This window comes from Ursus arctos, unplaced genomic scaffold, assembly GCF_023065955.2.
Source record: "Ursus arctos isolate Adak ecotype North America unplaced genomic scaffold, UrsArc2.0 scaffold_3, whole genome shotgun sequence".
Classification (NCBI taxonomy): domain Eukaryota; kingdom Metazoa; phylum Chordata; class Mammalia; order Carnivora; family Ursidae; genus Ursus; species Ursus arctos.
The window spans coordinates 7,388,192-7,413,350 of record NW_026622985.1 but is presented as its reverse complement, the minus strand read 5'-3'; the positions used below and the strand labels follow the sequence as shown (position 1 = coordinate 7,413,350).

The following is a 25,159-nucleotide window of genomic DNA, read 5'->3' as shown; positions in this document are numbered from 1 at the left end:
GGAGGGGGCACTATCGGGGGGGAGGGGCAGAGGGAGAAGCAGATTCCCCGCTGAGCAGGGAGCCTGATACAGGACTGGATCCCAGGACCCCGAAATCATGACCTGAGCTGAAGGCAGACGCGTCACTGACTGAGCCCCCCCAGGCGCCCCAAAAACATATCTAAAAATAAAAAGACATCGAGCTGGCCAAAGGTGACAACAGATTTTTCTTCCTTTTTTTAATCATGAAATTAAATTGCCCTGTATGGCAACTTACGCAGCCTTAAATGACACTGTTTACATTACAGTGCAACAATGTATGTACCGTACAAATGACACTATTTATTTTTAACTCTCACGCCGTTTGCCAATAATAACAAAAAATGAAATTGCCAGAAAAGACTGATGGGCTTTCAGATTCCTAAGTGGGATTGGAATTTTGAGGAACTCACTGACCCAATGTGTTCTTTTTAAGACAAATATTTTGCAATGCCGCTTTACTCTCCTGAAATGGAGTTCACAGATAATAAGGCCTGCTTACCAACCTGATTCAAAAAATTAATCTACTGTCTTCACTGTAATATAAGAGAAATAAAAAGAAAGTAACTTGTAACAAAATAATGTATAAATTCTCGGCATTGAGGCACGGCTTTATTAGAAGAAGGAGGGAAGCACTCAGATACGTTTTCTTACTTCTATGGAGTAAATTTGGATTTAAGGGATTGAAAGGGACCCAACGCCCTTATGGTACTGGAAGCAAAGAATATATATGACACAGGTAAATGGTATAAAAACTATTATAAAGACTAATATTAAGGTCATTCATAGCAATCAGAATTATTTCTATGTGATAAGAAATGTGAGAATGATTTTAATTAAAGTAGGAATAATGTGGGACGAAACAGAGCCAAGGGAAATGGATAAAAGAATGACATTTTTGTAAATAATCTGGGTCTTATTTGAAAGTGTGGGGTCAGATAACTTCTCATGTTAAAACATGGGGCAGGAGCGCCTGGGTGGCTCATTCTGTTAAGCATCCAACTCTTGATTTTGTCTCCAGTTGTGATCTCAGGGTCTTGGGATCGAGCCCTGCGTTGGGCTCCAAGCTCAGCATGGAATCTTTTTTTTTTTTTTTTTTAAGACTTTTATTTACTTATTTGACAGAGATAGAGACAGCCAGCGAGAAAGGGAACACAAGCAGGGGGAGTGGGAGAGGAAGAAGCAGGCTCCCAGCAGAGGAGCCCGATGTGGGGCTCGATCCCAGGACTCTGGGATCATGCCCTGAGCTGAAGGCAGACGCTTAAGGACTGAGCCACCCAGGCGCCCCTCAGCATGGAATCTGCTTGCCCCTTTCTACCTGCTCCTCCCCCGATCACATGCTCACACACACTCTCTCTCTCTAATAAATAAATAAAATCTTAAAAAAAAAACCCCAACAAAACATGGAGCAGGTAATGATGAAATATAACCAGGGATACCTCTCCTGCCTTATAATTCACCGGGGCTAGTGCCTACATTTAGTCCCCAGTGTTTTGAAGACTCTGGTGACCATATCCTTTGGTAGATGGCAGGATGGAGGGTAGATGGGGCAAAGGAACAGTAACGTCATTCAGATTTCATAGAGCCAAGGGGAGGATACTGGCAAGCACCATCAGAATAAGATCAAACGCAATAGGAGGCCTCCCTATTAATCCTTTCAGTGTGTAATTTTTACAAAGTGGATATTTTACAACGTGGGTTATTTTGCTACACAACTTAAAAATATACAGAATGACGATAGCTTTTAAAAAACCTTTATTAATAAAATTTAGTACATTTCGTAACACTCGGCTCATTTTGAAAATACCTGGTTCTGAGTTTGTTAAAAGCCATCGCAAATGTTTTGTCCTGAATTTGCATGTCACGAGCCACGTGAGCTGCGGTAGCCGTGCGGCCTTGAGTTTTTAAAAACGGCCAGTTGGCATCGCATTGATGATGTGGTTTTCTGAAATTCTGAACATTTCTGCACCAGACAGTCATCTTTTCATGGTTTGCAAGGTGGTTGCATTCCTGGAAAATTCAGTGTGTATTAAAACTGCCTAGGAGCATTGGGCTCATGGGTCCTAGGCTCAACATGCTAGAAGGGGCTTTTCTTTCTTCCTTCCTTCCTTCCTTCCTTCCTTCCTTTCTTTCTTTCTTTCTTTCTTTCTTTCTTTCTTTCTTTCTTTCTTTCTTTCTTTTCCTTCCTTCCTTCCTTCCTTCCTTCCTTCCTTCCTTCCTTCCTTCCTTCCGATTTTATTTATTTGAGAGAGAGGGAGAGAGAGCGTGCACTAGCTGGGGGTCTTGGCCCAGAGGGAGAAGCAGACTCCCTGTTGAACAGAGAGCCCGACGCAGGGCTCCGTCCCTGGACTCTGGGATCATGACTGGAGCCGAAGGCAGACGCTTAACCGACTGAGCCCCCCCCAGGCGTCCCTAGAAGGGGCTTTTCACTTGCGTAGCTGTGTGGGAGGAACCTCACAGAAGGTAGATCAAGGGCAATTCTTTGTTGGGCTGGGTTGTTCTGCCCTTTGTAGGACACGCACCGCCCCAGATGCCCACCCCCTAAAGGCCATCTGTGCCACCCCCATTTATTAATCTGCCTTTTTTTTTTTTTAAAAGATTATTTATTTATTTATTTGACAGAGAGAGAGACAGCCAGTGAGAGAGGGAACACAAGCAGGGGGAGTGGGAGAGGAAGAAGCAGGCTCCCAGCGGAGCAGGGAGGCCAATGGCGGGCTCGATCCCAGGACCCTGGGATCACGCCCTGGGCCGAAGGCAGACGCTTAACAACTGAGCCACCCAGGCACCCCTTAACCTGCCTTTTTATCTTCTGTATATCTGATACTGACATCTTCGAGCCTCAGTGACCCTGGAGGGACTGTCCCCCAAGGGCTAGCCATTCCTAGAGATAGTAAAGGGCTTGCTTGTAAGCTCCCTTTTCATCTGCAAACCCAGCAGTCCAGAGCTACACCCTGCCAGCCCCTCTGTAGGCTATCCTGTCCCCTGCCCTCATCGCCGCAGGGCTGGGGACCCAGGAACTAGGGACAGTCCCTATGCCCCAGAGCCTGCTCTCCCTGCCTCACCTGCTCCTTCCACAGAAGCCACGGTAAAGACTCTTGCCTGCATTCCCCTCTCCCTGTGCCTCCTGACGGAGCCTGGTGCTTCCCCGCCTGGCCCTGCCCGGTGCCCTGTACCCCCTTCTGGGACCTATATAGCAAACCTTCTTTTCAAAGGCTGGTTTCTTGATCTCTTGGCCTCCCCATGCCCAAATAATAATAAAACCTACAATTTAAAACACCCATTCACTGTGCCAACCAAAAGTACCCCCCTCCCACATTTCTAGAACACCCTCTGGGAGAGTGTCAGCAAGTTGAGAATCACTGTTTGTAAGTCTCCGGCAGGTAGCAAGACCTCCCCAGCCCGGGCTGGGTGAGCAGTTTTGTTGTTGCTCTCTGCGTCCTTCTGTCTGTCTTGTCCGTGCAGCAATGGGGTGGGTCTGGACCCCTGCATTTCTCACCCTGGTGTCTGAGCGGGAATTCCTTGTAAGGACTGGACCTCCTGGCCCGCCAGGTTCAAGGTCAAGTGCAGATCCCTGAGGCTGCGCAGAGCTCCCCAGCAGACATCTGGTCCTCTCGAAGTCTTTTCGTTTTATAAACCCTTCTCTATGAGCTTCCAATTAAATTTGATTTCGCTCGATCTGTCTAGTTTCATTGACTTCTGCTTTTATCACTGTCAGGTTTTGGGGGGCAATGCTAATGAGTTTCCTGGCTCGCACGAGCCAGCAGGCAGCTCCCCAGGAGGAGAAGAGCTCCATGAAGTGCAGGGCCTTTGCGTATACAAATGGGCCCAGTTACATATGGTAACGTGAGCAGGGTGCATGTGCTCGTTGAATGCACAGAAAGCACGTGTGGATTTACGAGCAAAAGCAAAGTGCAGAGGACTGCCTAGGAGCTGAGTGGCCACCCTGCTAAGGGATTTGGCAGCCTTCCCCCTCCCCCATCCATTTACATTAATAGATTAATTAGCAAGACTTTAAAAGTGCAAAAAGATTAGAGCTGGGTTGGTTTAATTAGCAAACTGGCCGTTGATATTCAATTTGTTTCTAATTTCCATTTCCTGACCTGAATTTTCTAACTCTGAAAGGCCCCTCCTGCGTCTCCCGTCCTTCTGGCCCCTGCAGCCATGACCCCAGATCAGGTCTCACTGGACCTCCTGGGGACGGTCCCAGGTCCTTGAAACTCCTGTCCACGCGTCCAGGTGCCGCCTTGGCCTCCGCCAATGCAGACTTTGACCCCTCAGGACATGTGGATCCACCGCCCACTTGCCCGTCCAACAGGTGGCGCCCATTCACGCTCGCGATGTCAATGGCAGTGACCGATGGTCCCCGGAGCGGGATCCCTCAGCAGAAGATGGCTGCTTGATCTGCTTGATGCAGGGGCGGGAGGAGCAGCCACCAGCACTGGCCGAAGAGTCTCCTGCTGCCTCCGTCGGCTTCTCCCCTTTTATTTCCGCAAACGCAGCATGCATGCCCATGGGCGGGGGCTCCTCCTTCCGCTCCCCTGCGCAAATCCTCTCTCCTTTGAATGGAGGGCAACAGAGTATTCTCGCTGCTGCTGCTGCGGGCCTGTGTTCAGAGAGGCAGGTACCCACGGGGCTGCTGCATACAGCTCAGCAGCCTGTGTCCTTCCCCCTGGGTAGGGGGAGGTGGTAATAGCACCCTCATATCACGTGGTCGCAGGACCATGTGAGTGAACACAGGCGGGGCCCTGGCCAGTGCTGGAAGGGAGAGCATGTGGAATGGGACCGAATTATCCATGGGCTGCTCATCTCTTCCTGGCTAGGGGTAGTTGGTAGTTTGCTAGGGTCTTGGAGAACATTCTGCCTACTTGCTGCATGTTTTCTAGGGCAGGCGTGATGGCACGGACTGCATAGCTTAAACAAGAGAAATCTAGTCTCTCCCGTCCTGGAGGTTGGAGGGGGTCCAAGATCCAGGCAGGTGCAGGGCTGGTTCCTACTGAGGCCTCCCTCCTCCTCCCCGTGGCCTGTTGATCTGCGCAACCTCCCTGTTGGTGTCTTAATCTCTTCCCATAAGGACACCCGTCAGATTGGATGAGGGCTGACCCAGCGAGTTCATTTAACCTGAAGTATCTCTTGAAAGCCTTCCTCCAAGTGCCGCCCATGCTGAGCTACTGGGGTTAGGATGGCAACATGACTTTTGGGGGACTCAGCTCAACTCACACCAGAAGTGACGGCTAGACCGAATACCAGCCCCACACCCTCCTTCGCTTGTCCGTTCGGATTTGCGATCGTGTCTCTGAATCTTTGGGTTAGCCTGGATGAGGGCGCCCATCTCTCCTTGGCTGGAGGGTCAAGTGTTAAAACGGTCTTCACATAGGCCTTTATCTCTTCAGTCACTTGGAGGACTTAGGGCGCGCATCGAACCTAGGCTAGAATGGATGCGTTAAAGAGAATTGAGAGCTGTTAATAATTAAATCCACTTTCATTTCAACATATAATGAGGGCAAAGTGACTATTAAGTGGGCCGGAATAAATTTGGAGAGGACGTTTGAAGAATGTCGATGTTTCATATGGAAATGTTGGCATTATGTATTCTTCTTTGTAGATGTTTTAATGGATTAATTCCTTCCCGCTGTTAATCCGTGTCTAGGAACCATGCAAACATCAAAGACGGGACAAAAGAGTGACAGCTACGTAATGGGGCAGCGGGGCTGGGGCAGAGCTTTACTCTGGGGAACATTCAGCAATCGTTCAACATGACTTTTATTTTCCCTAAATATCTGCTTGTTCACCGAACACCTGCTCTGAAGGCCTTCTCGGGAAGGCAGCTGTCAGGGGGCCCAGCAGTTGGCCGTGGGTCAGGCTGAAGATGGAGCGTGAGGGCTCCCCACACGGCTAATACCCCGTCCCCCAGATTGTCACCAGGTCACATGTGGGATGTGCTTCAACACTTTAACATGGAATAACATCACGGATTAATTAGTGAAGACATTCTCGTACAGAATCTAACAAGGAGAAAGGAATAATTATACCGATTTTAACTGTATCTTATTTTTTAGGAACCTTCGGCTTAAGGAAACCGTGGTATTTTCCCTTTACCGCATCTTACTGGAAGAATTTGTGTGGTTTAGTGGCCAAAAGACCGCACGCGCCTGGTTCTGACCTGTCCTTCATCAATGAGCACTTTGACAATAAAGGTTTGTGAAGAGTCGTGGGATTAGATATATGTTTTCCCTTCTGCTCTGTTTTCCTTCTGTTTTTCACCTGGTCGAGTCTCTGCAACTGTGTCCGCTGGCCGGGCTGGTCTTGGGCTCAGAAACAGAGCTGGGGGCCAAGTCGCAAGAAAGAACCCCCGATGATGTTGAGCCAGGGGACCAGAGCCCTGGGGTGTTACTGTCACCTGCTGTTTGCAGCCCCTCTGTGCGTGGGGTGCAGTCGTGCATATATTATATGGCCGCAAAATAAAGCTTCAGTTCCAGCATGAATTTGTGTGAGAAACAAAAGCAAAGGGGGACAGCTGCCCAGGGTAGTGGGCTGTAGAAATCGCCAAGTGTTTCACACAGGCTAGTGTCTCCGTCGTTGCTGTGAGAGCAAGACCATCGCTGCCCCTTACAAGTAAGGAGCGTGCTTCCTGGGAGACAGGGTGGGACCCGCATCCCTCTGTCCCACTGTGTGTCACTTACGTCTGCTCTTTCCATGAAAGCAGGACGTCAGGGGCGAGCTATAGACACACAAGCTCCCGTCACGATAGCTTATACCAGAAGTCAACATTGCAATGTATTTCTTTTTTTAAGATTTTTATTTATTTGAGAGAGAGAGCATGAGCAGGGGGAGGGGCAGAGGAAAGGGAGAAGTAGGCTCTCTGCTGAGCAGGGAGCCGGTGTGGGGCTCCATCCCAGGACCCCGGTATCGTGACCTCAGTCGAAGGCAGACGCTTCACTGACTGCACCACCCAGGCGTCCCCGAAATCAGCCATTTCATTTAAGTTTTGCCATTACGTGATTCGCCCCTTGGTCTTGGTAAGGAAGGGTTCTGAGGTGCCATGTGTGTTTCACATAGCTACAATTCAAGTCCACGGCAGGCCCCTGAACTGGTACCTGTGAGCATTATACTGGGGGCTCTCGGAGTCCGTCAGGATGAATCTGCCTCTTCTTCTCAGGGTCTTCGCTGCAGAACGGGGAGGGAAAGCCTGGAGGAGGCCCCCCGGGTGTCGCCCTGATATCCGTGACCAAGGAGTACCAGCCCCACAAGGCGGCCGTCCGAGACCTGACCCTCACCTTCCACAGAGACCAGATCACTGCCCTGCTGGGGACCAACGGCGCCGGGAAAACCACCGTCATGTGAGTCGCATTTCATCCTCGTCACACACGGGCTTTTTCGAACAATCTCGGTTCACCTGAGATTAGATTTTTTTCCCTACCTTTTCGTTTTGAGACAGAGGACAGACAGAGCCCCTCGCCGGAGCTGCTCCATGCTCTGGGTGGACGGTTACGTGGGGGGTCTGCAGCCCCCCACCCACGGCAAGGAGATGGGCTCTTATCCCTAATCCTTTTATTCCCTACAAGTAATACACCACAGTGTTACTGCAGTCTCTGAGAAGCCTACAACACTTCTCACTGTCCTACCACTACGTTTAATTTTGCTCGCATATCTGGGAAGATGACATTTGGCACGATGTCTGCAAATGTTTGAATCGAGTATTTTTTTTTCATGTTCTGCTTTTTGTGTGGTTGTGTTTTTCTGTGAAGGCTTGATTTTTGTTTGGGGTCCCAAGGCTCCAGATTTGATTAAAGAATCCAATCGCAGGATCCCAGGGGAATGACGACCTTAAAAGTTGAGGGTTCACAAAGTAGCCCTGACCTTGTTGGTTAAACCATGGATGTTGTCGAACTTGTCTTGCGAATAAGTCCATTTCTCTGTTGTTTTTCAGGAGGACTAAAGTATGCTTAGTTAAACAATGAAAAGGACTATTTGCTTCGAACTTCTCCTTCTTTATTTTTGAAGATTGTATTTATTTATTTATGAGAGAGAGAGAGTGTGTGCGTGCACGTGGGGGGAGGGGCAGAGGGAGAGGGAGATGGAGAAGCAGTTGAGTGGGGAGCTGGACTCAGGACTCGATCACACAATCCTGAGACCCTGAGCGGAAATCAAGAGTCAGACGCTCAACTGACTGAGCCACCCAGGTGCCCCTACTTTGAACTTCTTTTTTTTTCTTATTTTATTTAAATTCAATTAACTAACATATAGTGTCTTATTAGTTTCAGGGGTAGAATGTAGTGATTCATCAGTCTTATATAACACTCAGTGCTCATCACATCACGTGCCCACTTTAATGCCCATCCCCCAGTTACCCCATCCCCCACCCACCTCCCCTCCAGCAGCCCTCAGTTTATTTCCTATGATTAAGAGTCTCTTCTGGTTTGCCTCCCTCTCTGTTTTCATCTTATTTTATTTTTCCCACCCTTCCCCTACGCTCCTCTGTTTTGTTTCTTAAATTCCACGTATGAGTGAAATCACATGATAATTGTCTTTTCTCTAATTGACTTATCCTACTTCGAACTTCTTGAGAAAAGTAGCAAGATAACATGCAGGAAGCTTCAGAAATCTTAACTAGAAGAGAAATCGGAAGGGGAAAAAATGCTTTCTTCTTGGCTCGGACGCTGAACTGAGCTGGAGATCCCACTGAATGCGTCTGCAGTGTTTTCACATTGGAAGAGCAAGCATTTAGTCGCACAGTGACTCCAAACGCCAGTGTCCCCCACCGTGCTTTGGCGAGCACGCGTTTCTTACAAGCAAGACCTGGCGTTTAGACTTAAATTTGGAGTTTCTCCAGGTTTCGAGGTTCCCTGCCTGTGTTGCTTTGGGCGCGTGTCTGGGGCACGTCTGAGTTGCCCTGGTTTGCTGAGCTCTGACCCCAGTTTGGCTCATACGCCGGCGACCACCGTGGCTGCGATGCAGAGCCCGTCTCCCCTCTTCATGCTTTCCTGTGTCCTCCCTGACCCTAGCCCCCAAGTGACCACAGATCCGAGGTTTGCTGCTGAAAAGGAGGCTGCCTTTCTTAGAATGTCATGTAAACAGAATCGGGCCTGGCTTATTTCACTGCGCTGAGGCTTGGGGGTTCCCTGGTGGTGGTGACGGGTCCACTGCTGGCTCCCAGCGCTGGGCGCTGTAGAGCCCACAGCGTGTTTGTCCTTACGCCTGGTGTGGGTGGCAGGTGAGCGTATTTCCAGGTTTTCCTGGTTGTAAACGAAGCTGCTGTGAGCATCTGTGGACACATGTTTTAACATCTTTTGCATAAGTACTTAGGGGTAAATATGCTATGTACTGTGGGGTAGGTGTATGTATAATTTTCTAGAAGCGTGAAAACGGTCTAAAACCTAAGTAATAAAGGTCCTGAGACGAGGCAGCAGAGCTAGGCAGTCCCCTGGCTTCCTTTGGGTCGGACAAGTGAGATTCCGAAGAGGGCCGGTCGAGTGGTTGCGCATTGACGTGGACCGAGTGCGTGAGCGTGGCGGGAGGCGAACCTGGCCACAGCGTTGGGTGGCCGGGCTTGCGTTCCACTTGGCTTATGTCTACTCACGAGGGCTTGAGTAACTATGCCATTTCCTTAGCAGTTTTTTAAAAGGATTATTTGTGTATTTATTTATTTGAGAGAGAGAGAGAGCATGAAGGGGGGAGCTGCAGAGGGAGAGGAAGAAGTAGACTCCCTGCTGAGCAGGGAGCCCCACGAAGGGTCGATCCCAGGACTCGGGGATCATGACCTGAGCTGAAGGCAGACACTTCACTGACTGAGCCCCCCAGGCGCCCCAAATATGCCGTTTCTTGAGCTGGTCTCCTTATCTGTAAAGCAAAGTTGGATTTATAACCTTAAACTCCCACACATCTGGAACGGTCTCTGATAAGCATATTCAGGGGAGTGTAAACATTGTCATAAGCCCACATTTCCAATATGAAGCCAGCCAACATCCCGTGAAGCTCCTTCCCACTTGGGAATGAGGCCAGTGGGAGGTCGCCCGGAGCTGCCTGGCTTGACGGGCTCAGGGGCCGCCTCCGCCTCTGTCCTCGGCTCATTTGTTTTCTCTGCCAGATCCATGCTGACGGGACTCCACGCTCCCACTTCTGGCACCATCTTCATCAATGGCAAGAACCTGCAGACAGACTTGTCGTCCATCAGAAGGGAGCTGGGCGTGTGTCCGCAACAGGACGTCCTGTTCGACAACCTCACCGTCCGGGAGCACCTGCTGCTCTTTGCCTCCGTAAAGGCCCCGCAGTGGGCCTGGAAGGAGCTGCATCAGCAAGTCAGGAGGTCAGCACCCACCATGTCTTCGTCCTCCCGCCCTCTGCCCCGTAAGGTAGTGACGGGTATAGGAAGAGATGCTTTAAAAACATCTTTGGTGTCTTTATGAGAAGAAAACCCTAGCAAATTGTTCTTTTTTTTTTTAGCGAGAGAGAGAGAGCCCAAGTGGGGGGACCAGGTAGAGGGAGAGAGAATCCCAAGCGGGCTTCATGCTGAGCACGGAGCCCGACATGGGGCTCAATCCCACAACCCTGAGATCATGACCAGAGCTGAAACCAAGAGTTGGATGCCTAACTGACTGAGCCACCCAGCCCCCGCCCCAAGCCAGCAAATAGTTCTTACCTGTGGAGTTAGGACACAGCCACCAGCACTGGGACTTCCAGAGAAGCTTCTCAGGGAAGACTCTGAATGGGTCTTGGCCTGTCCTCGGAGGGGGATAGGTGGGGATAGGTGGGCATAGGTGGGATTGTGAGGCCTGGGCTGCACGTGGAAGGTTGGTGTCTAGGGTATGGGTCTATGTGGGCGCCCAGAAATGAAAGAATGGGGGGTGGGCTGAGAACTGGCTGCAAGGAGCCTAACTGGTCCGGGGGGGGGGGGTCAAACTTCCTCATGCAAGCAGGTGCACATGGGTGGGGGGTGGTCAGCTGCAGCTCTGGAAGGCTTATCCTGTGACCCCAGAGCAGAGTGCACAGCCCTGGGAGAGACTGGGATCAGAGCCCACTGTGAGCAGGGCCCACGAGAGCCCGAGTGGTGGCCGAGCTGGGGGGAGGAGGGGTAGGGAGGACATCCCAGATTTGCAGACTCTTTGAAGTCAGGAGGATCAGGCCATGTCGAGCAGCTAGATGTCCAAGTGGGGGAGGGGAGGGGTCCAGGTACAGCGCCGAATGCACCCAGAATGGAGAGCGGGTGCACGGGTCGGGGTGGGAAGGGGGGGTGAGCCAGGATGGGCCGGCGAGGCCAAGGAGACTCTCCCGTGGACCAGAGGGAGAAGTGGGGAACTGGAGGTCCCTGGGCAGAAGACGAAGTGGTGTCTCAGGGAGATGAGCTTGAAAGGGAGGGAGGGTTGGAGCTCAAACAGCAGCCCGAGTCAAGGACAAGGACGGCAGCCCTGTGGCAGCCCTAGTTCAGAGGCGGAGCTGTGGGTCTGCAACATAATGATAGCTGGGTGTGAAGAGTGTCCAGCTCGCGCTGGCTGTGCTCCCTCGCGGGGATGACTCTGGGTGCTTATTGTCACCTTGGAATATTTCTGCAAGCTTTACTCTTTCCAGTAAGTATTCACGGTCTGCATATGGTGAGGGTGAACACAGGCAGGGTTTTGGGTGTGAACTGTAAAATGTAGTCACTTTCACCTGGGTGGAAACTCACCTTGATGCTTCCGGCCCTGCCCCAGTGAGCAGAAGAGGGATACATTGTCTTAAAATTGTCTCGTATTTTATGACTGTTGGTGGTATTAATGCGAACTGAGCCTGGTGGTGAATTGACTTGCCACCCCATCCCGCCTTGCACATGGCCGCTGAGACCCCCCTGCTTGGCCCTCCCTCTGTCCCTAGTCAGCTCACACCTGCATACCCTTCTGCGAGGTTAAGCTTCCTCCCGCCTGACCCCACTCTCCACTGGGTGCTCGGGGTGGATGCCTCCATCCTGTGCTCCTGCAGCCTTCTTGTCTACCTGCCCAGACTGCTCTCCACGTGGTCCTCTGTTGGTGTGTTCAGGTCCTGTCCCTTCTCTGCCCACCGTCCTTCAAGGACTCCGTGTTTCAGAGGAAAACCCCAAGTCTCTGGCAACCAATAATAGCAGGACTGCATGGCCTTATGTGCCCGAGACTGTCCAGGGTTACCCCTGTTGTCCCAGATTCATTTTGAGTGCCCTTTTCACCCACAGACTCTTGTGTTTTGGATGAATTCAGTGCAAGACCATCGTCTGTATGGCTTGCAAGCTCTCCTGCTTCCCCTCCTCCTTCTCTCTTTCATCCCGCTGTTCTAGTCACACTGGCCTTGCTGCTGCTCCCTGAACACATCAAACAGCGTGTCCTGGCCTCAGGACCTTTGCACATGCTACTGCCTCTGGCTGGGCTGCTCTCGTGCGTCCCTGCCTGCCACGCTGCCCACGTCACTGCTCAGACAGTGTCGTACGAGGATCTCCCGTGCATCCTAAGACCTGTGCTCCCTCACCCTGGCTGCAGGTGGAGGTCCCAGATCAAGGTGGCGGCAGGGCTGGCTCCTCTAACTGGCGTGGACAGGGTACCTTCTCCGTGTCCTCATACAGTCTTCCTTCTATGTGAAAATGTCCGAGGTCCCTCTTCTTAGAACGACACAAGTCCTGTTGGGTGAGGGTCCACCCTAATGACCTCAGTTAACCTGAATTACCGCTTGAAAGACCCCATCTCCGAGTGTAGTCACACTCTGGGGCCCTGGGGCTTTGGACTTGACCATGTGGATTTGGGGGGGACACAGGTCACGCTCAACAAACGACACGGCCAAGGGTGGCTGGACGAACGTGCTGAAAGGGAAGGCTTGGAGCGGGGGATGCCAAATTCCGCCACAGGGCTTCCTAAACCAGCAGGGGTGGGGCGTGAAGACCGCTGAAGGATGGCGTGATGACAGGCCACCCTGTTGTGTGGTCAAGGGCTGTGTGTCACGAGGCAGGTGTAGGATGTCAGGAAGGTGCGTCGGGGGCCCCCATTCTGAGCATGGAGGAATCTAGGAGAGGTCATGGGTGGTGAGGCAGCAGGAGAGGTGCTCACCAAACATGGGGCGAGAGAAAAGGGGCAACTCATGACCTTTCCGATCTCTGCTCAGCCCAGTGCAATGTGGCACCGTGTCTTGAAAAGGAGAGAGCCAGTTTGGGAAGGGCATTGAAACAGGTCATGAGTGTGTCTCAGGGGCATGAGTTTGAGGTGCCGGACGTGTCCGACCCCGGGGCCCACTGTGGCACCGGGTCTGCCCCCGTGGTGAGCCGGGACTTGATCAGTACCGTCTGTCCCGGACACTACCATGGCTACGTGGGGGCAGCTCACTCCGAGGTCTCTCGGGGGGGTGGGGAAGCTGCCGAGGTTCAGGGCTGTGGGGCCACAGCTCGTATGGGGAGGCCAGGATTTGACCAGGGGCTTGGATGTGGGGGCTCTGCCTCCCCGCCCTCAGGCTGGCTACTCCGGGGCAGAATCTGGGATGCAGGCCTTGGAGAAGAGGGCATTTGTTGGCAGGGTGGGAGTGGGAGGGGGTTCTCGGCACATTCCTAGTGTTGCAGCTCAGACGCCTGTTAGGGGGACTCCAAGGGGCTGAAAGCAGCGCGTGCAGGTGACGGTGGCTTAAATGTGTACCCAAGAGCCTTGGTGGGCAGGCAGGCAGGTCGGCAAGCATGAGGTGGGAAGGCAGGTAGGCAGACAGGTGGGTGAGCGGGCAGGCCAGCACCCCAACAGCCTGTGGGACGTCTGGTGGGAGGAGCCCCGGCTCACCACGGAGCCCGCATCTGGACTGTCAGTCGTGAGGGGATCTTGCCTGAACAAGCCCATCTTCAGGCTAAGATGGATCCAGTTGCACACACGGAATCCCAGACAGCCAATGTCAGCCGGTATCGCAGACCTTGTCTTGTTGGTAATAAGAAACACAGCACAACAGGACCACACACCCGCAATATGGTGGAGGCAGGAATTGCTCAGGGCCCCGGATCCGAAGGCCGAGCGGCCGGGAACATTCACGCTGTGGTTGCCTTGACCACGTTGGAGAAAGGCCGCTGCTTCCCCAGAAGCTCACCCCCACCCCACCGCCCTGTCTCCCGCACCTGGAGGGAAACCCGCTGTGTGGCAGGCGGTATGGACAGATCCCATCTCTCTGGGGACACGCTCATATTCTGAGGTCATCTTACGGCTCTGGGGGTGAGCAGAGTCTGAACTGGAGAGAGAGCCTCAAGGGACATGAGCCCGTAAAACCACAGATGTGCCACATGCTTTAGTCTCACGCTGGTTTCTTCCTTCTCTCCTCCGTCCAGGTTCACGTGGTTGGCAGGTCACGTGGGCATGCGGGACATTCTCTTCTGCAGGGGGGCTGGTTCGCCTCTCACTGCGTCCTCAGGCGTGGCTGGTCGTGGTAATAACCACGCTCATGACAGCGGGGATGCGGACGTGCGGGGGAAAGCGTTTGTTTTGATGCGAGTCTGTCTGGCACGCCAGTGGACAATTCTGGAGGAATGGTTCATCGGGCCCGTACAACCTGGGTGTTTAAAAAACCGTCCCAGGTCACCACCTATTTAAATTTAAAAAATGCATCTATGCTTTGGGTCTCAGCAAACTCTGTGATTGAGCTTAAATCAGGTTCCTCACAACGCTATCCGGGGTTCATCATTTTCTTTTTTGGATTTAGGTGCCCTCAGTAGTTACCGGTGTGCTGCGTGTTACCTAGCAACGAAGCCAATTTGCACAGAAGCAACAGAGTGAGACCATGTTGTAGGACGGCACTTCTCAATTAGAGGGAGCGAGAACTGATAGCGAGGCATTTAGAGCGAGCACAGTCCAAATTGGGTCCCGTAGCAGTGCTCGATTTCGTAGGTTCGTTAACATGTGTTCCAAAGGAGGTGGGATCCCCGTTCAATCTTTAGAGTGAGTGTCTGTTAGGACGGCAAGTCATTCCTGTTTTGCCCTTAATTTGGCCCAGAGGAGATAAGAGAAGTCAGAAGAGGCGCTGTATCAGGCTTCAGTGGGGAGGTGTCATTAGGTGGTTGCATTGGCTCTCGGAGTTCTGGGGTGCGCATGGGGCTCCAGGCGTTCGATGGTGGTGAGGTCCTCGAGGTCCTGTGTGCAGGTGGACAAGGGAGGACAGAGGGTTGAGCGCTGGACACTTTGATAAAACAATGGAGGGGTGAGCAGGACCAGCCAGGTGGCGAGAAGGAGAGACCAGTGGGGAAGGAGAAGACAGGTCCGTGAAGGCGGAGAGACGGTCAAGCGCATCGGGTGCTGTTCAGGGTCAAGTGCAATGAAGACTGAGGGATGACTTGTGGATTTAGGACATGGAGGTCATTGGTGAGCAGCCTGAAACAGGAGCCGTTTTAGGAATGTGATGGGGACGAAGGCGTTCCTGGAGTCCGTTAAAGAGGCAGTGGAGGAAGAGGGAGCAGAGCGGGGACAGTATCAAGATGGACACGTGACGTCCGGAGAGGACGGATGTTTCAAGTACAGAGCAAGTGCAGAGAAGGGTGACCTGCCCGGGAGCTGTCCTGTCTGCCGGGAACAGGGGAGGGCTGAGGAGAGCAGAGTTGGCTCAGGGGAGGTGGGAGGATGTGAGCAGAGCGTGGGGACGTCACGCTCGTAGAGGAAGGGAGGGAGGGCCTGGCGTGCAGGGGACAGTGGGCCTCTGAGTGTGACGGGGTTGAGAGATGCCCACAGCTCGGCGGGGAGGGAATCCACTTTGGTCTGAGCGCGCAGGGCAAGGCTTGGGGAAGGTGCTGCTGACGGGCTTCTTGAGCAGTGAGGCCGATGTCAGAAGGGGAAGACAGGGATGAGTATCTGGAGAGTTGACAGGGCGCCATGGCGGAGAGTGGGATGCTTATTTGCGAGAGAAGAGTAGAGCCACAGAAGGAAGAGAAGCCTGGTGGGGGAGGCTTTCCTTGCACGGGGTGTCTGAGACCTAGAGCTCTTGCACTAAAAGCTCCCTGGGGGGGGGCAGAGGGCCGACTTTCACAAGAATGGCAGTTGGTAATTTGTAACGTTTCCCGGGAACTTGTCTGTCAGGAAGGCAGGTGGGTATTAACGTAGTACATATGGACCCACAGGCTTCTGCAGACCACCCTGTGGTCGGTGGAGCTGGACCTCTGCCTCCCCCCTCTGGCCCCACCGGCCCCCCAGCCATCCCACATGCTCTCAGCGTCCTGAGGAAATGTAGGTCCCTTGAGAAAACACTCATCTCCAGGGAGGAGATGAGTGTTTTCCAAAAACAGTCCTCGGTGAATCCTGCTGCCCAGGCCTCACCCGGGGCCCGTTGGCGGGATTCCACCTGAACCTCAGAAAGGCCACCGCGGCCGTGTCAGGACTCTCGAGTGTGAGCGGCTTCTGGGTCCCCTCCACGTATCCATGGCTCACCATGTTCTTGGCCGTTACCGGTCCTTATGGATGGACTGAAATCTGGAACGAAGCTTTCAGGCGTTCAGGGGGAAGAGTGACGGCTTTGTTCTTCTTCCAGAACTCTCCAGGAGGTGGAGTTAACGCAGCATCAGCACAAACAGACCCGTGTCCTGTCGGGAGGCATGAAGAGGAAGCTGTCCATTGGCATTGCCTTCATCGGCACATCGAGGACCGTGGTTCTGGACGAGCCGACCAGCGGAGTGGACCCTTGCTCGCGCCGCAGCATCTGGGACATTCTCCTCAAGTACCGCGAAGGTAGGAGCAGGGCGCCCCTCCGTCGTGTCTTCTGGCGATACGGTGGAAGGAGCCAGGTTATATCCCCGTAAGGACACATTCCCTTTCACAGAAGAAGGAATTGTCACAAGAGTGTAGAGAGATCTGTTATTTTTTAACTTTTTAAAAAGATTTTTATTTATTTTGGGGAGAGAGAGCTCAAGCAGGGGGAGGAGCAGAGGGAGAGAGAATCTCAAGCAGACTCCCTGCTGAGCACAGAGCCCAACATGGGGCTCGATCTCATGACCCTGAGATCACCACCTGAGCCGAAACCGAGAGTCGGACGCTTAACTGGCTGCGCCCCCCAGGCGCGCCCGAGATCTGTCTGTTCTATAACATCTCTGCTGGGCTAGGATTTGCTTACTTTGTGTCTGATCTCCCAAACGACTGTGACCCATGAAGGTAGACGTGATTTCTGTTGAAGTCGTATTCATCCAAATTGGGTGCCGTTCTGGAATCCCAGGTTGTTAGAACAGGTGTTCTAAGCTGGCATGTGGACCGAGCCTCCTCTCCTTCAGTGAGGGAAGCAGGGCCTGGAGAGATGGGTGTGTGGATGGCTCATGGCTTGAGAGGAAGCTCACCGAGCCACGGGCGGCTGCGGGCACCGCGCTAGGCCTTCCACATTTCAGCCGTTTGGTCCCATGTCTCCTGTTTACGCTTTGGGTGGGCAGTTGCTGACCCCCACCTGTGGCTCTTTCTCTGATCCTGACTGCTAAGAAGATTGGCATAGGTATTTCACGTAGAGACACCCGAATCTGGAAGACAGCGGCGGGAGTAGGGACACCTAGCTTGGTGCTGCTGGGCGACAGGAGTGTAAGAGGCAGGGTCACCACCAACTCTCCAGAAACTGCTTTGCTTTTTTTCTCTTACCTTTTGCCTTTGAAACCTTCTGACTCTGCCTGGAGCCTCTGTCTCCCTGTGGGGGATGAGGATTTGCTGCCTAAGACATACAAAGAGAAAGGACCAGAAGGAAACCCCATGTTTCTCAGCATTCAGAGGGCCACGCCCAGAGGACTCAGGCCATCATCTCTGTCCTGAGGAGGAAGGGATGTCTCCATCTATCCCTTACATGTTATCAAAAGGCTGGGATCAGCGAGGAGGATGACACTGAGGAAACATGAAGAAACCCTCTTGTTCCTTCCTGTCCCAGGAACATAGGAGGGATGCAGACCTGGAAGACGGGGGGGGGGCGGGAAAATGGAGTGAGCCAATGTGACCTTCTGTTCCTTTCTGGGTATTGGCAGGGGTCGGGGGAGGGGAGGCACACCAGCAAAGCAATGTTGTGTCCATGCCATAGGCCCATGTGACTTCATGCAGCCTCACCACGGTCCCCGAGGCCAAGCAGAGCACTGGGACCCCGGCGGGCACCCACAGTTGGTGTCCCTCACATTCACTGGTCCCAGGCTTTGGCCCCAAGGAGGAGACAGGGTCTGCCAGGGAAGCCAGGGCAGAGGTTCAGGGCCGGCGGCCAGCTGGACCCAGGTGAGGCCCAGGGAGCAGGGGTGCTCTGTGCCCTGACCTGACCATTCGGGACCCTGCCTAAGCTCTGAAGGTCATCACCCCAAGATCACAGGATGCCGACCACAGCCCCAGAGAGCCTGACCCTTGCCCATTGCCATGAGATCACAAAGCCCTCCCTTCTCTTCTTGCCTACATGCCCGTCAGGGAGAGAAGTAGCAGAATGGGAACCCCTGAACCTTCTGTGCATGAGGCCCTGAGCCCCGCTGGAGGGGTAGAGGAAACAGATAAAGCTAATTTACCCTGCACTGAGTAATTCCTCTGCCATCCCGAGTCGGGGCGGATGAAGAGAACAGAAGAGAGGAGAAGTGGACCAGCCCATGGCTTCCGTTGTCCCTGCGTTAGTGGTCTCGGTACACATTAGTTACCAAGCCTGCTACTCTCACTGATTTTAAAAGTCAGAGATGGAATCTTCCAGGCTCGACCGTCAGAACACTGAGTCGTGAGCATAATAGTATCTTTCAACAGCAAACCCAATGCGATAAAAATCTCAGAAACAGACAGCTCTCTTCACATTCTGTTATAACTTATTTTCTCACTGTCCTTGGTCAGTGAGCTGTGATGTTGGTGTTTGGAGGGCTAGTCAGTAAGGTGTAAGCGGATGACATAGGCGGGACCACAAGCAAAATAGATTCTCAAGAATCAGGATGGATGGCTGTTTCTGGAAAGAACCACAGACCTCCAGGTATCTGTGATACAGATCTGAGGACTGGACAGAATCTTGCCCTGCTGAGTAGAAGGAGGGTTCCCCGTGGGCACACTGGTGTGCGCAGGGCTCAGTCTACCTGGGATTTGATCATGTGTTCCCTCCCTCCTGCGATGTGCAGCACTGAGCGCTTGATTGGGACAGGCCTCCCTTGGAAGAAGGAAGGGAGGGAGGAAAAGATGCTGGAACAAATTAGCACAAAACTACTGAATTCTGCTCACACTCCTGCCGCCCATGCCTGCGTGACCCTGCAGAAATGATCATATCCCTCTGGGCATCAGTGTTCTCGCTTGTAGGATTTCCGGAGAAGGAGGGTACTGTGTACAGAAGTATATGGCTTAGGACCTGCTAGGTGGGTGCTCGGTCAATGACACTTTATTGTTACTGTTATTAAAATAGACAAGAGGGGGCCTGCGTGGCTGAGTCAGTGAAGCGTCTGCCTTCGGCTCAGGTCATGATCTCAGGGTCCTGGGATCGAGCCCCACATCGGGCTCCCCGCTCAGCGAAGAGTCTGCTTCTCCCTCTGCCTGCCGCTCCCCCTGCTTGTGCTCTCGAGCTTTCTCTCTGTCAAATAAATAAATAAAATCTTAAAAACAAACAAAAAAGCAACACTTTTTTCTGCAAAAGGTGGTCACTGGGCTCCTTGAGGTGTGTTCCTGGGGTGGCCCATGGCTCGCATGCCCGCCTGCCCATCTCCCAAGCCCACTGGCTATGGTCAGGGTGGCTGCTGCTGTCCTATCACGCGTGATGGGTGAGTGTGCGGGGTCACATCATCCGTGACCCTGGAGGAAATCAGCACAGACCGTGACCACTTGCCCTGCCTTAATCAGATGCAGCGGCCGCTTCCGTGGAATGAATAGAGCCTTCCCCTTAAGTGGCCATGAGATTATTCTCTGAAGACCTGTGAAGGGGCTTGAGTATCAGAGGAGAGACAGAGATGCCCTCCCAGCATTTTTTTTTTCCTCCTCCACGGCACGTGGTGTTTCTGCCCCTCTGCGTCACCCTCTGCGCATGGCCCTGGCCCCTGTGACTCACCAGGGGCTGGAGGATCTGTAGAAACAGCATAAAAGCCCCAAGGGCACCGGCAGAGGAAGAAGCATGGCCTCCAATCTGTGGCTAAGTGACTTCTGCGCGTCTCATTTTTTTCCAATGTGAAAATTAGCGATGGTCTTTAAATCGTCTCCGTGCCCCCCCCCCCCCCCCCCCGGGATGATCGCGGTGCTGGCTCTGACGCCTGCTGTGTCGGGACACAGGTCGGACAGTCATCTTCACAACCCACCACCTGGACGAGGCGGAGGCTCTCAGCGACCGTGTGGCCTTCTTGCATCAGGGCCGTCTGCGCTGCTGTGCGCCCCCCTTCTGCCTGACCGAGGCCTATGGCCAGGGGCTCAGCCTGACACTCACCAAACAGGTAGGAAGCTGGAGCAAACCAGCAAATATTGATTCTGCCCCCAGTCCAGTCCCTGACACTGCCTGAGTCCAAAAGGAGGCCCGGTTTCGGCAGGAGGCCCTTGGAGGCTGGGGACAGGTGCAGGAAGGCGTGAACCTGAACAGGAAGGAAACAGAACATGGTGGCCGTGGTGTTTGTGCAGTGGGCCCTGGAGCTGGGGAGGCGGGGGCCCGGCCACGGGGCTCCCGGGGGTTAGAGACGAGGGGAGGCTGAGCTGATGGCAGTCACTGGTGGCCGTGGACAAGGGGCTTACGGTGGATGGGTGGGCGAGAAAGGGAGTCGGTAAGTGGGTTGAAGCCTCTGGGTGCAGCGCCCAGGATGCTGAATAAATCCCCCTGGGCTGAGCGGGGCAATGAGCCCCTGTGACCACGGCGCATTTTGACTGAGAGGAACCAGACGGGGGTCAGAAGCCCCTGATGGGTAACCCACGTCCCATGTCTGGCCAGGCAGCATCATGGCCCAGATGCTCTAGGAGTATTTTTCTGACAATGAGGGTCCGTCTAGGAGGCTAAAGCTGTACGCGGATGCAGCAGGGACCTGCGGGGTGAAAGGTCAGAGGTCCCATCAGCCGGGGGTGGGGCAGAGGGGGTTTGGGGTGGGGTCCAGGGGGTGTGGGCTCTGAGTCGAGCTTACTCTCTGACTTGGGGTATCTCGTTGTCCCAAGGTGGCTCCTTTCCTCTATGGGGGGGAATCCTTGTCTCCCCTTTAAGAAGACCCAGCCCCGTGTCCTGTAGTCCAGAAGGGATTGTCCCCAGGAGCAGGGGGGTACGTGAGTGCAGCCCTCCCCAGGCCTGCCGGACGTGCCGGGTAACGGAGCCCAAGACGGGCGTGGGAGGCTCGCCTCGCTCGGAAATGTATGATCCTGGGGCTTAAATGCTACTTCTCCCTTCGCTGCTTTGCATGGGAATTTCAAATGTGAGATCGGATGATGGAAATTTGGTGTTTTGGGAGTAAGGTTCCTCACTTCCTTTTCTGGGCTAGAGTCCCGTTCTGGAGGCTGACGACCCGAAGGACATCGCCCGAGCCACGTCTCTGATACAGACTTACATCCCGCAAGCGTTCCTCAAAGCCAGCAGCGGCGGGGAGCTGGTCTACGGCGTCCCCAAGGATGCGGACAGGGCCTGCTTCAAAGGGCTCTTCCAGGCCCTGGAGCAGAACCTTCACAGTCTGCACGCGATGGGCTTCGGGATTTCGGACACCACGCTGGAGGAGGTACGGAAGGCCGCGCGAGCCCGCAGTCATTAGCGGCTCAGTGCCGGGGTGCGGGCGAGGCAGCGGGGAGGGCACGTGAGGGAGAACACGGGTCGTTTTCTCCATTTCCAGGTTCTGATCGGTGCCGGGCAGCGTGCCAGCCAACGTGCAGTGTTGCACGTCCCGTGGATCGCTAGCACTCTCTAAGGGAAATGTGCATTTTTGGTTTTGAGAACTTTGATGTCTTTAGAAGTCATTAGAGGTCCAAACACTTGTCAGTAGTCGGGGGTTGGCTGGGCCGTGTCATCTCATCTGGAGGCGCTCTTGACTTCCTCCGTGGACCTGCCTCTGCGCGGGCGCCCACAGTCCCACGCTGGCCCGTGGAGGAGGGGTGCAGCAGGTCAAGCTCATGAACGCTGCTGGCTCTCCGTGACCCCACACCGCCCTCAGCACCTCTTTCCGGTCTCGTGGGGCGGAGCTGGCTGACATCCCCTTCTCGGTGTGGTTTCTCGGCAGTGTGCGGCCAGTGGGAGGCAGAGCCAGGCATTTCCTCTGGGAGGAGGTGGCCAGGGGTGTACAACCAAAGACAAGCCGGGTTTGGGGGCCTCGAGGTTGGCTGAGCCCCAGTCGAGTTCTAAGTTTACATCGTTATTGTTACAGAAAGTGCTGCAGATTTGGAGTAAAAATCCAGTGATGCTGGGGCACCTGCGAGGCTCAGTTGGTTAAGCGTCCAGTTCTTGATTGTGGCTCAGGTCATGATGTTAGGGTCGTGAAATTGCGCCCTATGTCACCTCTGTGCTGAATGTGGACCCTGCCTAAGATTCTCTCTCTCTCTCCCTCTGGCCCTGTCACCTGCATAATTTCTCTCTCTCAAAACATAAAAATCCAGCGATACAAACTAAAATTTTAAAATCAGGGAAGATCTTGGACCCCTGTCTCTTTATGAGTCCTGAATAGTCACAGGGGCCAATAAGCATTGTCGTTAGTAGTTGGCACAGAGTCTGAAACAGAATTAGCAACCTTACATGAGAATTAAAATATCATGGCTTTTAGAATGCCAGAGCCTGAGCTTTGGGCCGTATTTTGGACAGGATTCGGGGGCTGGAGACACATCGCCCGGGGAGCTTTGTGAGAGAAGAAACAGCCACGTGTGTGTGCTTTGCCGTTGGCCCAAGTGGACGGTGCCCATGTAGCTTTTGTCTGAAACAAAATGGTCATGAAAGGTTGTAAAACGTAACGAGATTTACCCTATTTCAAACTGTTTTTGTATTGTTATTTTTCCTGTATTAAGGGGGAGGCTCAGAGAGGCTGGCTTCTTTACCCCAAACCACACAGTTCATCAGCGGCAGCAGTGCCCCGGGACGGAGGTTGCCTGGCAATGAGGCAGGGTCCCTGAACGTGCCTGTGACTCTGTGGGAGGTGCTGTCTGTGTGTCTGTTTGGCTCACCTGCTCTCCAGCAGCACCCAGTACGATACCCCACGCGAGCAGTTGCTTAATAAATACTTTCCGAATGAACTTCCCAAGATACGTCCGCTCCGGGAAGAGAGCACTGTAGTAGAAAAGATGTGAGCTTTGCCCCAGCTGGTTCCAATCCAAATCCGTCTCCCTTCCAACGCCAAGGACCTTGGATAAATCACTCAACTCGCGAGAGCCTAAGGGTTTTGATCTTTGAAATGGAATAATTCGAGCAGTTTACTTGGTTATTCCGGAATTGACAATAATATGCAATGCTTGCAACAAGCCAGTCAGAAATGGTAAAGATTCTTCCTGCCCATGGAAACAGAGTGTGAAATGGTTGTCATAGCTTTGGAGTGACAGTGGAGCGAAGTCGTATCTTCTGCAGGGATTTTGGTCAGATGCCAGGGCCCCCTGTGGAAGACCAGGAGACCGGGGAGTTTCCAAGCCCCTGTCCCTCGATGGCGTGAGGCAGGGCGCATCTGGTGTTCCCCGCGGATGTGGGTGCACAGCACCGCAGCTCACTGATCACTGGCTCAGATGGGCCATGCCACACCCCGGCTGTCACCGTCTTCTGAACTCTGGGTGACAAACTGGCTACTAGGCCAGCAAGCTGGCAACCAGGATGGCTGGGGACTTGGGAATCACCGTTTTCCTGCAGACAGAGATATGCCTGTGAGAGTTATGTTGCCAGTTTGGGTCACTTGGAAAGGAAAAAGAAAATGATTTTTTTTTAGTAAAATAGGAAAGAAAGGCATCAGCTGCACCTGAAAAAGGGGAGAAGCTTCATCGAGAATAATTTCCTTTGGGTTGAGAGGCGAGGGTGTTGCCGGTGAAGCCTAGACTTGTGTCGTGCTGGCGTCCGTCTGGGTCTGCTGTGGTTCCCATTTCCCACACGCTGTTTGCACTGACGGAGTGCGTTCGTGGCCCATGTGGTTCGCTACCCTGAGAAGAGGGTGGAGCTGCCTGAGGGAATAGGGGCACCTTTTGGACCAGACACACTTATCGGTAAAATAACGAGCGTTCACCTCCAGCATTTGTACACTTGCGTACTCACATAGTGAAAAATGGTGAGGGGGTCTTCGTGTTCCGTGGGGATGCTTAGCATTTAAATGCTTTGTTAACCATTATGCAATCAATAATTCGGGGCAAAACGTACGCTTACAGAGAGGCTTCTTAATAGCTATAGTGTATATAAGATACCTACACAGTCTTCTTAGTATTGCTTTTCCTCCCTCCTTCCACCCTCTCTTCCTCCCTCCTCCCTTCACCCCTCTCTCCCTTCTCCCCTGACCCCTCCCTATTCTTCTCATTCCCCCTCACTCCCCTCACCCCTCCTTCTCCCCTCCCTCCCTCTCCCTCTTCCTCTCATCCCTCCCTCCCTCTCCTCACCCCTTCCTCTCTCTATATTTCCTCCCTCCCACCCCCTCCTTCCTTACTGTCAAATGATCAGGTCTGGTTGGATTTCTAGCCACAGCCTTGGATTAAATCAAAGAAACTTCTGGGACGGGAAAGGTGTCAGCTCTGCCTTCCACTCATTTTTGTATGCTTGTAAAGCTCCTTTTTATCTGTCAGAATCTTTTTTAAGTCACTCATCTCCTTTATAGGCATTATTTCAGTAAAAGCTAGACAAATCAATGGGACATTGACTTAGTGGGGCCACAGAAAGCTGCCACTGCTGAGCCCGAGGGGCCAGTGAGGCGGCCTCTGTCACCGTCGACCGTGGCCAGTCTGGCTGATGCAGGACACCAGAGGCCGCCGACGCCTTCAACATTAGGAATTCTTAACTTCTGACAGGGTCTAGTGGAAGTGGAAACCGAGGTCTTTGTAGTTGCTACACCGGGGTGGTGATGACTGCCCCGCAGGGTGGCCCTCACAGGTTCTGGCTGAATCCAGGGGTTTCAGAGCCCTGGGTTGGAATCCTGACTCTAGGCCATTGGCCGAGTGTATCCCTGGGAGCCACAAAGAGCCACAAGGTGAGGCTGGTGGAAGGGGCTTCTGGTGCAGCCTGAGGCGCTCCGGTTTGACGGGGGAGCCAGTGAAATGTCCAGGAGCTGACCGTGGAAGCATCCCCGGGGCTGGGTGGCACTGGGTGGTGTTCCTGTGTCCTGGGCTCCTGCCCCCCTTCCCTATGGGGGACT

The 25,159-nt window shown here is 53.3% G+C and overlaps 1 protein-coding gene across 1 annotated transcript in view; it reads left to right on the top strand.

Moving 5' to 3' along the window:
* ABCA13 (ATP binding cassette subfamily A member 13) overlaps positions 1-25,159 on the top strand; it is a 357,421-nt gene that overhangs the window by 146,302 nt on the left and 185,960 nt on the right. Inside the window, exons 36-41 of the mRNA XM_057304334.1 lie at positions 6,075-6,212; positions 7,175-7,355; positions 10,103-10,321; positions 16,483-16,679; positions 20,175-20,332; positions 21,353-21,583. Coding sequence (XP_057160317.1) covers positions 6,075-6,212; positions 7,175-7,355; positions 10,103-10,321; positions 16,483-16,679; positions 20,175-20,332; positions 21,353-21,583 — 1,124 coding nt within the window. The remainder of the gene's footprint in view (positions 1-6,074; positions 6,213-7,174; positions 7,356-10,102; positions 10,322-16,482; positions 16,680-20,174; positions 20,333-21,352; positions 21,584-25,159) is intronic.